The sequence below is a fragment of the Mytilus galloprovincialis genome, chromosome 12 (genome assembly GCF_965363235.1).
Source record: "Mytilus galloprovincialis chromosome 12, xbMytGall1.hap1.1, whole genome shotgun sequence".
NCBI classification, from domain to species: domain Eukaryota; kingdom Metazoa; phylum Mollusca; class Bivalvia; order Mytilida; family Mytilidae; genus Mytilus; species Mytilus galloprovincialis.
This window is the reverse complement of record NC_134849.1, coordinates 74,303,163-74,320,376: the sequence shown is the minus strand read 5'-3', so window position 1 is coordinate 74,320,376 and position 17,214 is coordinate 74,303,163. Positions and strand designations below refer to the sequence as shown.

The following is a 17,214-nucleotide window of genomic DNA, read 5'->3' as shown; positions in this document are numbered from 1 at the left end:
TTGTGACCCCTCAGCTCTGATTATTAAGTACAGCTCTTTGTAAGAACCAGTCAGAGTGCCATATACATGTGATACATGGGGGGTTCCAGATTTTATCTATAATTGGCCTAGTAGAAGCAATAAATGAAAACTGCTCAAAAAATAATTTTGAGTAGGAAAATATGAGTGGTGGCCATGGTAACGGACACACTATTTTTTGGTTGGTAAGCGTGGTAAAATCTTTCAAAAATCAGCTAAATCACCACAATTCAGAGGCTGATTATGAATAGAATCATGCACTTTTCATTAATGTTCATATGTAACATTGATACAACTTGGTTTAAGCTTCATTTAAGTGAGGATTGCATGTCAACCAAATTTGTAAATTTTTTGAAAAATTTTGCCAAAAAATGTATATTTTCAACTTTTCTGAAATTGGGAGTTTTGTGAAATTATCAAATTTTCTCTGGTGTTTTTCAGAAAAGTGCAAATGTGTACAGAATAGTAAGCACGGTAGTTATGAAGTTTGGATACTTCTTTACCAAATTAAATAATCAAATGCATGGGATTTTTTTTAGTTTTCTCAGCATAGCAACCATTTTTTTCCTTGGAAACGGAGTTGTTATTTGCAGAATATTGCAGTTTAAGAGCTCAAATGTCCTGAATTGTTTTATAATCGATAAGAAAATACATAAAAGCTAACGAAAACTTAAACTTACTATCGTCAAGTGTTTTTGACTTCATTTGTTACCACAGAATCACATAATAACCATAGTAACATCCCCTCAAAAACTGCATAAATAGAAATTAATGTATAAAACATAAACATGGGGTGTTTATTTTCAAATTGGAATATGAGTTCATTCTTTGCTTCACTCTCAGTACTAATCTTGTCTGGTTTTTTTCTTCAGATTGTTCAATAAATATAATATAACATTTGGGTTGGGGGATGAGTAGCTGGCGTGGAAAAAAGGGGAGGGAGGTATGTTGATTTTTTTAAATGTTGGGTACAAGTAGATACTTGTTAAGATAATTGTGTTTGGTCGGACTTTGTTCCGAGTTCATCATCTTATAATCTAATTTTTGAAAGTAAACAGATGATGAACTTCATGGGATTGCAATAGCTGGTCCAACCTGGCTTATGGCAAGGTAGATATGGCCCAAATAATTGTAAGAACATTCTTAATTTCTCATGGCACACACCCGTCTGAGATGTTATTCCACCAGCATAAATCACAAAATTGACCTGTAACATAATATTAAGCTGTACAAACCAATAATAGAATCATTTGGTCAAAGTATTTCTAAACTGAAACTGAAGTGTGATGGACAGACGGATAGACGGACAGGCAAATTGAACACATTTTAAGTTGGTGGTGACTTAAAAATAATATTAGTCAATAGGTGATCACTAATATCAGAAGTCCAGTATAATGGAATCCTCTTTATATATACATGTAGCTATTTTAAAACATTATTAATATAACTTTGTTGTACTACTATCCCGCAATTGGAATTCAGGATCTCCGAGATAGAAATATAGAATACATCTGCTAAGTTGAAATTGTGCTGATCCCGGTAAAATAATTATGCTATTACCGGCAAAATTATCAAATCAAAATTAGGCCAACTAAAATTAATTAGTAGATTTTCATCCAAATTTTTGAAAAAAAATGGGGCGGGTGGGAGTATTTTATTTTTTAAATTTTATTTCATAAGAAACCCTCTAGTGACGAGTTCTTTATACCGCAGGGGTATAAACAAGTGTAACATAAGCTAATATATCATGTATATTGTATATATATACATATATATATATATAAGGAATCGTTCATAAATTTTCAAACTCTTTAAAAATAAATTTCTCTGATAGGCAACCACAATTGACTGTTTTACATGTAATTGCTACTTTAAAAACCTATCTATAGTAAACATCAAAAACATGGAGAAAATTAATGCTCTCTTCAGTTGGACTATTCCTACACCAAATTTATTTTGCTTTCTAAGCGATGGTTTGAAGTTCCCATAAAATTAAGTAAACTTGTACAAATATATGCAATACAAGTATTATGAGTACAGAATTAAATGAAAACTCCAACAATGTTGAAAGCAATAGGGTTGGTGCTAAAGCAAGATGCAAATACAATTATGATGTAAAACATGAACTGAACTAAAAAGAAGTAGTTGTTTAATGACTATATTGAGGGTATTGGGACAGAGGGTGTTTGCTGTTTGTCAACAAAAAACAACAGCTATGGGTATTAAAGTCTAAGGAATTGCTATAATATTAATGTTTTTCGACCCTTGTTTTAGCTCAATATACGGTCATCAATCTAACAAGTTCGTGCTGGTGTCAATTCCTTATAATTTCTATAATCCTGACATGTTTTTTGTACCAATGTGTTCAACGATTCTTGCGCTTTCGATATCGTTGAATTCATAGTCCAAATTTCCTGACACAAAGTCATTGTATAAATGATCATAATAAAAAAAAAACGGTTTTCTAATGTGACATATCGCGATTTGCGTTCTAGGACACAGCGTTCAACTCGTATAAACCTGAATATTTCATGCCCTTCTCGTAAACTATATCTATTCTCGGTACATGATGTTGACATCATAGAGCTGCAGAATATGTCGACTTAATCATTTTCGTTAGATAACTCGAAGAAATACAAAACCGAAACATGAAACAGGAAGTTTTGAATGAAACGAACATATCGATGTTTACCGGTAACAGACATGAACAAAATCCGGAAATCGTAATTTTTCCAAAATAAAAAAAATCGGGGCGGGACGATTTCAGAGGGGCGGGCGGGGATGAAAATCTATCAATTAATTTTAATTGGCCTTATCAAGCAAAATTATTGAATCAATATATCTCATAAGTTCATGCTCTATCTCAATTACAATGCCTAGGCAAACATGAATACAAACCAAGCAAGCAAGTCTTAAGTATCTGCTGTATATTTAGACTGAAATCGTAGACTGCTTTTCCGGTAGCATTCATTTGATTTTCAGGGGAGGGGGGTTAAGTTACTTGAAATGACACATTAGTTTACAATCTCCAGCGCAGAGATCACATATCCGTTCCGTTCAATACAACAGATTTCTTTTTGGAAAAAGAACTATATTTAATGTGTTATTTAAGAAAATGAGTATAGTCTAATTTTCAAAATTTTCCTAGGGGCGGGAGGGAGACCCAAACACTCCTAGCAGGTTCGGATTGTTTTTGATTGGCCCTGGTAAAAAATACAAGTTACTTTGCCTGGAAAAAATTACAGGTTATTTACATGGAAAAACATTACAAGTTACTTTAGGTCAATGTAAACCCCCACTCCCCCCTCAGAAAATCATATGGTTGCTACTTTAGCTGTCCACGATATTTGTATTTTCGAAGGTTTTAAAAATATTTCGCAGTGGTGACTTACCGTGGCTTTGTTTGGACTTGTTTGTTTGCTTTTTAACCTTGAATGTTTGTCCCTAATAATTTTTTAACTGTGCATTTGCATTCAGATATCGCAGATCAAATTTATTCGTGTATAGTGTATTAATGTACCTTTTTTAATTGAGTTAAGCCTGCCAATTGATATTTTCCGTGTGTTTTTCTAAGTTGTGATGTTATGCTATTGTTTCAGAAAAAGGGAGAATGTTTGGATCCATTAAAACGTTTAATCCCGCTGCAAATGTTTGTACCTGTCCTAAGTCAGGAATCTGATAAACAGTAGTTGTCGTTTGTTTATGTAATTTATACTTGTTTCTCGTTTCTTGGTTTTTTATTTTATATAATTGTTTTACATCGGGGCCTTTTATGGCTGACTATTCGGTATGGGCTTTGCTCAGTGTTGAAGGCCGTACGGTGACCTATAGTTGTTAATGTCTTTGTCATGTTGGTCTTTTGTGGATAGTTGTCTCATTGGCAATCATACCACATCTTATTTTTATATAGACTGTTGTTTTTCCCGTTTTAATGGTTTTACACTAGTAATTTTGGGGCCCTTTATAGCTTGTTGTTCGGTGTGAGCCAATGCTCAGTGTTGAAGGCCGTACATTGACCTTAAATGGTTTACTTTTTTAAAAATTGTTATTTGGATGAAGAGTTGTCTCATTGGCACTCACACCACATCTTCCTATTTCTATATACAATGATGGCGTGTAATAGGAAAGGATATATTTATTCTTACATATAAATCTGGGTCTGTTCAAATTATCAGAGAATATAGAAATGACAATATAAAAAAAAAGATATGGTATGATTGTGAATAAGGCAACTCTTCACAAGAGATCAAAATGACACAGAAATTAACAACTATAGATAACCGTACCGTCTTCAACAATGAGCAATAAATGCCATTTTTACAGCATTTAAAAATATATTACTTCAGACTTTCACTCACAAAGTATGCATACATAATCAATCCTTCTGACTTCATAAATTATGTTAGAGAGTCGGCTAAATTAAAATCCTTCTGTGAAAATACATCGCATATCCAACAGTAATGAAGTGCTCTACGGTGAAAATGAAATTTTGATATCACTATTCAACAGTAAACATAAATCGCATCACAAAAACAACAAAGTGGAATTGATTCAATATCAAAAAGCTGAACAACAAACCCTGTTTTAAGTTATACTACATTAATAATCATGTTAAAATGTACATTTTTACACAAATGAAACTTGCTGCTACTTTTAAAACCCTTATACAATGTTGTACGTTCTGTTCGTTAACTTTTCTTAATATTTATCTATCTGTGTATGAACTTTACACCTGGATGGCTGTAGGGTCCACATCAAATACATTTATCATGAATTTATAAAAACAGTACATATTGTATATTATTTCTTTTATTCAAAAATCGTGAATTTGTCGTCTGTTTATTTATCCTTCTACATAAAAAATTCATCACCGATACAGTGAAAATGGTATTTCAGGATTCGCACATTACATACACTGATTACAAAGATTTTTGTCGAGCCTTCGACTAATCGAAAAAGCGAGACTAAGCGATCATACTTTCCATCGTCGGTGTCGTAGTCTTCCTCGTCAGCGACGTCCACAAATATTCACTCTGTGGTTAAAGTTTTTGAAACTTTAATAACTTTCTTTAACTATACTGGATTTCTACCAAACTTGGACAGAAGCTTGTTTATTATCATAAGATAGTATCCAGAAGTAAATTTTGTAAAAATAAAATTCCATTTTTTCCGTATTTCACTTTTAAATGGATTTAGTTTTTTTTCTGCGGGGAAACATTACATTCACCCTGCGGTTAAAGTTTTTAGAATTTTAATAACTTTCTTAAACTATCCTTGGTTTGTACCAAACTTGGACAGAAGCTTGTTTATGATCATTAGATAGTATCCCGAGGTAAATTTTGTAAAAGAATAAATCCATCTTTTCCGTATTTTACTTTTAAATGGACTTAGTTTTTCTGCGGGGAAACATTACATTCACTCTGTGGTTAAAGTTTTTTTTGATCCGTAATAATAATTGTTAAACTTAAATCATAATCGAAATTGTGATCATTCATATTTTAAATTCGAACTTTGAAAGAGTTTTTTATTGTAATTTCGCATATAGTTTTAAAACCAATAAGTTTTAAAACTGTTGTTCATGTCACGCGTAACAATTCAGTTTCACATTTAAACAAGCTTTTTTTCTTCTTAGGCAGTAAATATATAGTGTAACTTCGTTCAATAACAGGTGCTATCAAACACATTTTCAGTTTTAAAATGAAACACATATATTTATTTTGATCTAAACCATAACAAACTTGACCAAAACCATGACGAATTTCTAGACTCTTAACCGAACTATCTCAATCGCTTAACCAAACCATAGCAATTCCAATATATTCCTTATTCTGCACTTATTTCGTAAAACAATAATTCCAATGTAGATCGTTTGACCTCCAATTCAGATTCAAACATCTTATTTGCTTTTCATCTGCTCGTGTGAATAGATTGATTGGTTGTTGGTTGCTTAACGTCCAGTGGTAAATATTTCATGCATATTCAGGACGAGAACAAGTTCACAATAAATACAATAGGTAGGTTGTTGTAATAGAGGCCATCTAGGATGATGGACGGGGAAATTTGGACTGCCACTGGAAAATGAGGGTATATTGGATAGAGACAGAAATTTTGCCTTGCAACAGGCCACCTCCGGACCCCTCAAAAAGTCGTGTGAATAGAACTGAGGCAATAGTTTAGGAAAGTAACATAAATTAACCATGTCAAACTTATCCAAACTATGACAAAATCACTGTATTAAATGCTCCTTGATATGACGACCGTTAATACTACCCGTGATGCTTAAACCAAATGTTTCTATCATCGGTTTGTAAGCTTATATTCAAGTTGGGTCTCTTGCTGTTTGAAATTTTTGTGAGTGTTATTGCGCTCGAAAAATTAGAATTTTGCCATTTTTTTAAAAATTTGTCCCATTTGTAAAGGACATTATATTGTCGGAGCAATACTTTCAAATTTTATACGGACCTTAACAAAAGCTAGAATGTGCTATTGCAATCCCCATGAAGTCGATCATCTGTTAGTAACATTTCATGAATATTTATAGATTACCAGATTGAAACCAAATGTTGTAGGAAAAAGTAAAATAACAAATATACAAAACACTGAGGATAATTCTAAACAGAAAGTCTCTAAGCAAATGACAAAATCAAAAGTCCAAACACGTCAAACGAATGGATAAAAACTATATATTACTGACGTGGTACAGATATTTTCTTATGTAGAAAATGGTATATTAAACCTGGTTTTATAGCTAAACCTCTCAATTTTCCTTATAAGGATATATGAAATGTTCAAACAAAAACTACCCAACCTCCACTCCTTCCCCACAGTGTATATATTCAAATTTGTTGAGTCTTCTCAATGAGCAAAGACAGGACTGAGAGTTAAACAGATTAAAGCTTGCAGTTATATTCCCATTAGAAAATTGAAAATTATTAACATAATTATAATTATTTTTTTAACACAAAATCATATTATATATCTTATGATTGGATGTTGTTATGGGCGATATTTGTTACCATGACAACTGTTGTAATAATACTTAACCGTCGTAGTTAGATTAAGAGTATATATAAGCTTCTATGTATTTTCATAAAGGTTTGGAAAAAATTGAGAACATTGAATTCCCTATACAGCAGAATTCAATAAATAATAACTCTGTTTTCCAGGGGAAAATACGTTAATATGGTGATTAAAAGAGACTCACACAATATTCTATTTATTTTGGTCAAGTAGTATTCAAACTTTGTTACTACAATGCTAGCTATGCTTTTCAATAAAAAAAAAAAACATATGAGAAAATTTAATAATTTCACAAAACTCCATGATTCAGAAAAAATGAAAATATGTGTTTTTTTGGATATTTTTTGTATATTTTTTGTATATTCTAATAACAAATCTAAAAGTTGGGTTGAACTGCAATCTGAAGCAAGTACGCTTCTCAGTTTCAAATTAATTAAATAGTTAATATCGATAGGGGATTAATAAAGGAATCAAAAGAGTAAACAAAATATACAGGTCAATGTGCTTGTTTTCAAGATATTAGCCATTGAAATTTTGGCAGGAAAATATTCTCTCTTGACTTTTCATAGCTTTATAATTGACAAGTTAACATTCTCAAAAACTATCAAAAAGTAATTGAAATTCTATACAACTTTTAAAGATGGCTTATCATTATACATGTAAAAGATTTATTAAGAAGATAAATGAGGGCCAATGCCATTTTTTTAAGGCATTCAAATGAATGAAAGCGGAGGTTTTCCGAAAATCTGACAAAAATCCTAAAACATGACAAGCGAACTACATTGTCCCTTAACTAAGCTCTGAAGCTAAACTCAAGTTATATCGATGTGATATATGAAATTTCTAAAAAAATTATTCTATTTTTAAAATAATCAGGCTCTCCGACCAAACGTTATCTTTTCAAGAATCTACATTTATGATATCTTTAAAAAATAAACATACCCCCTTTTTTCTAAATCCCCCAAACCCCAATATTACATTATATATTACATTTGTTTAACCTAATGAAAAGAACAGAAAAAACTGTGAGTGAAGCAAAGCATGCAGTCATATTCCAATTTGAAAATAAACATCCTCTATTTATGTATTTTTTACATTAATTTCTATTTATGCAGTTTTAGAGTGGATGTTGTTATGGATAATATGTGTTTCCATGGTAACAATTGAAGTCAACCACACTTGACGATAAAAATTTAAAGTTTGCGTTAGCTTTTATGTATTTTCTTATCGGTTATAAAACAATTCAGGACATTTAAGCTCTTAAACTGCAAAACTCTGCAAATAAAAACTCTGTTTCCAAGGAAAAAATTGGTTGCTATGGTGATAAAACTAAAAAAAATCCCACGCATTTGTTTATTTAATTTGGTAAAGAAGTATCCAAACTTCATAACTACAGTGCTAACTATTCTGTACACATTTGCACTTTTCTGAAAAACACCAGAGAAAATTTGATAATTTCGCAAAAATCCCAATTTCAGAAAGTTGAAAATATGCATTTTTTGGCAAAATTTTTCAAAAAAATTACAAATTTGGTTGAAATGCAATCTTCACGAAAATGAAGCTTAAACCAAGTTGTATCAATGTTACATATGAACATTAATGAAAAATGAATGATTAAATTCATAATCAGGCTCTGAATTGTGGTGATTTAGCTGATTTTTGAAAGATTTTACCACGCTAATTCACTAAAGAAATAGAGTGTCCGTTACCATGGCAACCACTCATATTTTCCCACCCAAAATTATTTTTGAGCAGTATTCATGTATTGCTTCTTCTAGGCCAATTATAGACAAAATCTGAAACCTTCATGTATCGCACTCTGCCTGGTTCTTACAAAGAGCTGTACTTAATTCATAAACTTAGTTACATATTTCAATAAGCTGCAACTTGCAGTTGCTGAGGAATAAAGTGACCAAAATTTTGTATATGACAGAAAAAGAGATAAGAAATTAACTTGTATGCTCTGTGTGAAGCAAGGTATAAAAAGTATTCATGTAAATTAGTGTCTCTGTGTTGATTGCTGCTTAACGTCCAGTGGCAAATATTAAATGCATATTTAATAAGGATTGTAAATCTTACAATAACACAATTATTCTCAACTAATTTGTATTAGACTGACATGTTAACTCAAGCAATCTAGCTGCAATAGCCCCAGTTCACAAGAAAAAATGTTATCATACTCTGATATATTATTCTGACTCTGAGCCAAAAAGTATAAGCATTTTTCCCTAAATGATGTAGAATTGGCAGATAGACACAGAACACCAACTTGTCGTGTTAAAACTGGTGGGGAATAAACCCATGAACATTTGCACCTTTCAGAAACAGCTGGATATCATCAGACCAACCACATTTTTGTCCATTCCTGAAAAATCCCAATAATAAATGCATGCAATAATTTCTGAATCTAAAGTAATGTATCTAGACTGGTCCATAATATCTGAACTCAAATTTGCCAGAAATATCACTTATGTGTAGTATCTTGGTTAACATTTATAACAATACAAACTTTGTACTAAACAGATTTCACACATCATTCTAAGTGATCCATAAATTAATTGAACACTGAGCATATACTATAAAATATTACCTGGAGTGTTGTAACCAAGGGACTGGCACCTCCTTGTTCTACCAGACATCTTGTGATCTGTAGATATCCCCCCTCAACAGCATAATGTAAAGCTGTGTATCCACTGTTCTATAATATAAACAAATAACATGTAAATATAATGTACAATACTCTGTTGTCAATATCAATAATATACAACATATCCTAAAACTGACATTAAAACTTGTTTGATAAACTGGACATTGTTGTGTAATAAATATAAACAAAATATATATCACATGAATTAGTGGTCAAAACTGAATAAAATGACCAGTCACACTTATATTTATATTGTATATAAACAATAAATAAACAAGTTTTGTTGTGAAATGTCAAAACTTCCATTAAACCTGATATCTTAAAAAAATATTTTTTTCACGAAATGTGTAAAAGAATTATATCAATGGATTCAGTAGAACAAAACAAGCAAAATGAGACCCCACTTTATATGATTATTACACATATTTGTTCGTTAAAACTGTATAATTAACAACAGGATTTAGTGTAGATTCAGTATCATTGTCCATTTTAATAAAATATTTTTTTTAAGAAACATGAAAAAAAAGTTATATTTTCTGATTCAGAACAATAATACGAGTAAAATGAGACCCCACTTTATATAATTATTACAAATATTTGTTCATTAAACTTGTCTGATTAACAACAGGAATTAAATTAGATTAATAGTAATGTGATCAGACTAAGTAGATAACATACTGTTTCTGTGATGTCGATCTTACATCTTCTATCAATGAGGAGTCGACAGATCTCCAGGTGTCCATACCTGGCAGCCTTCATTAATAATGTCCGTCCTAACACCTGGAATAATACAACTGACATCAAAACTTGTCTGATAAACTGGACAATGTTGTGTAATAAATATAAACAAAATATACATCACATGAATCAGTGGTCAAAACTCAATAAAATGACCAGTCACACTTGTATTTATATTGTATATAAACAATAAATAAACATGTTTTGTTGTGAAATGTCAAAACTTCCATTAAACCTGATATCTTAAAAAAATATTTTTTTCAAGAAATGTGTAAAATAATTATATCAATGGATTCAGTAGAACAAAACAAGTAAAATGAGACCCCACTTTATATGATTATTACAAATATTTGTTCATTAAATCTGTCTGATTAACAACAAGAATTAGTGTAGATTCAGTTATAATCATTCATTTTAATAAAATAATTTTTTTTAAAAGAAACATGAAAAAACTTATATTTTCTAATTCAGAACAATAATACGAGTAAAATGAGACCCCACTTTATATAATTATTACAAATATTTGTTCATTAAACTTGTCTAATTAACAACATGATTTAGTGTAGATTAATAGTAATGTGATCAGACTAAGTAGATAACATACATTTGTGATGTCGATCTTACATCCTCTATCAATGAGGAGTCTACAGATCTCCAGGTGTCCCCCCCCCGGCAGCCTTCATTAATGCTGTCGATCCATGTCTCTGGAATAATACAACTGACATCAAAACTTGTCTGATAAACTGGACAATGTTGTGTAATAAATATAAACAAAATATATATCACATGAATCAGTGGTCAAAACTAAATACAATGACCGGTCACACTTGTATTTATATTGTATATAAACAATAAATAAACATGTTTTGTTGTGAAATGTCAAAACTTCCATTTAACCTGATATCTTAAAAAATATTCTTTTAAAGAAATGTGTGAAATAATTATATCAATGGATTCAGTAGAACAAAACAAGCAAAATGAGACCCCACTTTATATGATTCTTACACATATTTGTTTGTTAAAACTGTCTAATTAACAACAGGAATAAGTGTAGATTTAGTATTATCAGCAATTCTAATTAAATATTTTTTTTAAAGAAATATGAAAAGGAGTAATATTTTCTGATTCAGAACAATAATACGAGTAAAATGAGACCCCACTTGATATAATTATTACAAATATTTGTTCATTAAAACTGTCTAATTAACAACAGGAATTAGTGTAGATTAATAGTAATGTGATCAGACTAAGTAGATAACATACTGGTGATGTGATGTCGATCTTACATCCTCTATCAATGAGGAGTCCACAGATCTCCAGGCGTCCAAACCTGGCAGCCATCATTAAAGCTGTCTCTCCATCATCCTGGAATAATACAACTGACATCAAAACTTGTCTGATAAACTGGACAATGTTGTGTAATAAATATAAACAAAATATACATCACATGAATCAGTGGTCAAAACTGAATACAATGACCAGTCACACTTGTATTTATATTGTATATAAACAATAAATAAACACGTTTTGTTGTGAAATGTCATGACTTCCATAAAACCTGATATCTTAAAAAAATATTTTTTTCAAAAAATGTGTGAAATAATTATATCAATGGATTCAGTAGAAAAAAACAAGCAAAATGAGACCCCACTTTATATGATTCTTACAAATATTTGTTTATTAAAACTGTCTAATTAACAACAGGATTTAGTGTAGATTCAGTATAATCATTCATTCTAATAAAAAAAAATCTTTTTTAATCAAACTTAAAAAAAAGTAATATTTTTTGATTCAGAACAATAATACGAGTAAAATGAGAACCCACTTTATATAATTATTACAAATATTTGTTCATTAAACCTGTCTAATTAATAACATGATTTAGTGTAGATTAATAGTAATGTGATCAGACTAAGTAGATAACATACATCTGTGGTGTCGATCTTACATCCTCTATCAATGAGGAGACGACAGATCTCCAGGTGTCCTTCCCCGGCAGCCCACATTAATGCTGTCAATCCAGTAACCTGGAATAATACAACTGACATCAAAACTTGTCTGATAAACTGGACAATGTTGTGTAATAAATATAAACAAAATATATATCACATGAATAAGTGGTCAAAACTAAACAAGAGGCTGTCACAACGACAGCAAACCGGATTTATTAATATTTATTTGTGTCCTGGAATTATCACAAGAACCATTACTGATGAATGGTGAAAGTGAAAATCGTCAATATCAAATTTGACCTCCATTTTGTCATCATTATCAACATCTTAAAATTTGAAAAGCTTAGATTGAATGGTTCATGAGTAAATGCAACAACGTGAATGGAAACGCCATTTCACAATCTTTCAAGAACCATAACTCCTGAACGGTAAAAGTCAAAATCGTCATTATTGAACTTGACCTCTAATTTGCCATCAGTAACAACATATAAAAATTTCAAAAGCTTTGGTTGAATGGTTCATGAGAAAATGCACGGACACGACTGGAAACACCATTTTTCAATCTTTCAAGAACCATAACTCCTGAACGGTAAAAGTCAAAATCATCATTATTGAACTTGACCTCTACTTTGTCATCAGTAATAACATCTTAAAATTTGGGAAGCTTTGGTAAAACAGTTCATGCGTAAATGCACGGACACGACTGGAAACACCATTTTTCAATCTTTCAAGAACCATAACTCCTGAACGGTAAAAGTCAAAATTGTCATTATTGAACTTGACCTCCATTTTATCATCAGTAACAACATATTAAAATTTGGGAAGCTTAGGTAGAACAGTTTATGCGTAAATGCACGGACACGACTGGAAACTCCATTTTTCAATCTTTCAAGAACCATAACTCCTGAACGGTAAAAGTCAAAATCGTCATTATTGAACTTGACCTCTAATTTGCCATCAGTAACAACATATTAAAATTTGGGAAGCTTAGGTAGAACAATTCATGCGTTAATGCACGGACATGACTGGAAACTCCATTTTTCAATCTTTCAAGAACCATAACTCCTGAACGGTAAAAGTCAAAATCGCCATTATTGAACTTGACCTTCATTTAGTTGTCAGTAACAACATATTAAAATTTTAAAAGCTTTGGTTGAACAGTTCATGAGTTAATGCACGGACAACATTTGATTGCCGCCCGCCCGCCCGCCGTACATCCCCAAATCAATAACCGACATTTTTGTCACAAAAATCCGGTTAATAAAATGACCAGTCATACTTGTATTTATATTGTATATAAACAAACAATAAACATGTTTTGTTGTGAAATGTCAAAACTTCCATTAAACCTGACATCTTAAAAAAATATTTTTTTCAAGAAATGTGTAAAATAATTATATCAATGGATCAGTAGAACAAAACAAGTAAAATGAGACCCCACTTTATATGATTCTTACAAATATTTGTTTATTAAAACTGTCTAATTCACATCAGGAATTAGTGTAGATTCAGTATTATTGTTCATTTTAATAAATTAATTTTTTAAAAGAACCATGAAAAAAGTTACATTTTTTGATTCAGAACAATAATACGAGTAAAATGAGACCCCACTTTATATAATTATTACAAATATTTGTTCATTAAACTTGTCTTATTAACAACATGATTTAGTGTAGATTAATAGTAATGTGATCAGACTAAGTAGATAACATACCTTTGTGATGTCGATCTTACATCCTCTATCAATGAGGAGTCTACAGATCTCCAGGTGTCCCCTCCTGGCAGCCAACATTAATGCTGTCTCTCCTCCATACACCTGGAATAATACAACTGACATCAAAACTTGTCTGATAAACTGGACAATGTTGTGTAATAAATATAAACAAAATATATATCACATGAATCAGTGGTCAAAACTCAATAAAATGACCAGTCACACTTGTATTTATATTGTATATAACAATAAATAAAGTTTTGTTGTGAAATGTCAAAACTTCTATTAAACCTGATATCTTAAAAAAAAAATTTTTTTCAAGAAATGTGTAAAATAATTATATCAATGGATTCAGTAGAACAAAACAAGTAAAATGAGACCCCACTTTATATGATTCTTACAGATATTAGTTCATTAAAACTGTCTGATTAACAACAGGAATTAGTGTAGATTCAGTATAATCATTCATTCTAATAAAATATTTTTTTGCAATAAACTTGTAAAAAAGTTATATTTTCTGATTCTGAACAATAATATGAGTAAAATGAGACCCAACTTTATATAATTATTACAAATATTTGTTCATTAACCCTGTATGATTAACAACATGATTTTGTGTAGATTCAAAATAACTATTTATCAAAATAAAATAATTTTTTAAAGAAAAATGAAAAAAAGTTATATTTTCTGATTTAGATCATAAATATGATTAAAAAGGAATTAAGAGAACCCCTTTATGCATATTTTCCCATTTAAACTATCTGATTAAAAACAGAATTTTTATTAAATGTTGAATCAGTATATAACGATATCAGCATCAGTTAAATACAGACCTATGGTAGTTGAACTTTGCAGGTTTTTTATTAGAGTTTTACATTTATTACCAATGCTGAATGGTCTAGATAGGTGGACTGTGCATAGCAAATATGGTTTAACCCTCCACATTTTGTGCCTGTACCCAGACCATGTGTTGTTAGTTGTTGAATTTGTTTGTTATTTACTCGGAGTAGTCAGGTATTTGTGGTTGGTGTGGTTTGTTTATTTACTCAGAGTAGTCAGGTGTTTGTGATTGGTGTGGTTTGTCTATTTACTGGGAGTGGTCAGGTATAGGTGGTTAGTGTGGTTTGTCTATTTACTCGGAGTTGTCAGGTATTTGTGGTTGGTGTGGTTTGTCTATTTACTCAGAGTAGTCAGGTGTTTGTGGTTGGTGTGGTTTGTCTATTTACTCGGAGTAGTCAGGTGTTTGTGGTTGGTGAGGTTTGTCTATTTACTCGAAGTAGTCAGGTGTTTGTGGTTGGTGTGGTTTGTCTATTTACTCGGAGTAGTCAGGTGTTTGTGGTTGGTGTGGTTTGTCTATTTACTCGTAGTAGTCAGGTGTTTGTGGTTGGTGTGGTTTGTTTATTTACTCGGAGTAGTCAGGTGTTTGTGGTTGGAGTGGTTTGTCTATTTATTCGGAGTACTCAGGTCTTTGTGGTTGGTGTGGTTTGTCTATTTACTTGAAGTAGTCAGGTGTTTGTGGTTGGTGTGGTTTGTCTATTTACTCGGAGTAGTCAGTTATTTGTGGTTAGTGAGGTTTGTCTATTTACTCGAAGTAGTCAGGTGTTTGTGGTTGGTGTGGTTTGTCTATTTACTCAGAGTAGTCAGGTATTTGTGGTTGGTGAGGTTTGTCTATTTACTTGAAGTAATCAGGTATTTGTGGTTGGTATGGTTTGTCTATTTACTCGGAGTAGTCAGGTATTTGTGGTTGGTGTGGTTTGTCTATTTACTCGAAGTAGTCAGGTGTTTGTTGTTGGTGTGGTTTGTTTATTTACTCGTAGCAGTCAGGTCTAGTGGTTGGTGTGGTTTGTCTATTTACTCGGAGTAGTCAGGTGTTTGTGTATTTACTCAGAGTAGTCAGGTGTTTGTGGTTGGTGAGGTTTGTCTATTTACTCGAAGTAGTCAGGTGTTTGTGGTTGGTGTGGTTTGTCTATTTACTCGGAGTAGTCAGGTATTTGTGGTTGTTGTGGTTTGTCTATTTACTCAGAGTAGTCAGGTGTTTGTGGTTGGTGTGGTTTTCTATTTACTTGACGTAGTCAGGTGTTTGTGGTTGGTGTGGTTTGTCTATTTACTCGGAGTAGACAGGTATTTGTGGTTGGTGAGGTTTGTCTATTTACTCGAAGTAGTCAGGTGTTTGTGGTTAGTGTGGTTTGTCTATTTACTCAAAGTAGTCAGGTGTTTGGGGTTAGTGTGGTTTGTCTATTAACTCGGAGTAGTCAGGTATTTGTGGTTGGTGTGGTTTGTCTATTTACTCAGAGTAGTCAGGTATTTGTGGTTGGTTTGGTTTGTCTATTTACTCGGAGTAGTCAGGTATTTGTGGTTGGTGTGGTTTGTCTATTTACTCAGAGTAGTCAGGTATTTGTGGTTGGTGTGGTTTGTCTATTTACTCAGAGTAGTCAGGTGTTTGTGGTTGGTGTGGTTTGTCTATTTACTTGAAGTAGTCAGGTGTTTGTGGTTAGTGTGGTTTGTCTATTAACTCGGAGTAGTCAGGTATTTGTGGTTGGTGTGGTTTGTCTATTTACTCAGAGTAGTCAGGTATTTGTGGTTGGTGTGGTTTGTCTATTTACTCGGAGTAGTCAGGTGTTTGTGGTTGGTGTGGTTTGTCTATTTACTCGGAGTAGTCAGGTATTTGTGGTTAATGTGGTTTGTCTATTTACTCAGAGTAGTCAGGTATTTGTGGTTGGTGTGGTTTGTCTATTTACTCGGAGTAGTCAGGTATTTGTGGTTGGTGTGGTTTGTCTATTTACTCGAAGAAGTCAGGTGTTTGTGGTTGGTGTGGTTTGTTTATTTACTCGTAGCAGTCAGGTGTTTGTGGTTGGTGTGGTTTGTCTATTTACTCGGAGTAGTCAGGTGTTTGTGTATTTACTCAGAGTAGTCAGGTGTTTGTGGTTGGTGAGGTTTGTCTATTTACTCTAAGTAGTCAGGTGTTTGTGGTTGGTGTGGTTTGTCTATTTACTCGGAGCAGTCAGGTGTTTGTGGTTGGTGTGGTTTGTCTATTTACTCGGAGTAGTCAGGTGTTTGTGGTTGGTATGGTTTGTCTATTTACTCGGAGTAGTCAGGTGTTTGTGGTTGGTGAGGTTTGTCTATTT

At 32.1% G+C, this 17,214-nt stretch overlaps 1 protein-coding gene across 1 annotated transcript in view; it reads right to left on the bottom strand.

Moving 5' to 3' along the window:
- The window catches only part of LOC143053763 (uncharacterized), a 63,732-nt gene extending 49,520 nt beyond the window's left edge, over positions 1-14,212 (bottom strand). The window contains exons 1-4 of the mRNA XM_076226541.1: positions 14,090-14,212; positions 12,352-12,450; positions 11,687-11,788; positions 9,629-9,736 (exon numbers count right to left, since the gene is read on the bottom strand). Of these exons, the coding sequence (XP_076082656.1) occupies positions 9,629-9,736; positions 11,687-11,788; positions 12,352-12,450; positions 14,090-14,212 (432 nt within the window). The remainder of the gene's footprint in view (positions 1-9,628; positions 9,737-11,686; positions 11,789-12,351; positions 12,451-14,089) is intronic.
- Between the last annotated feature and the right edge of the window lie 3,002 nt (positions 14,213-17,214).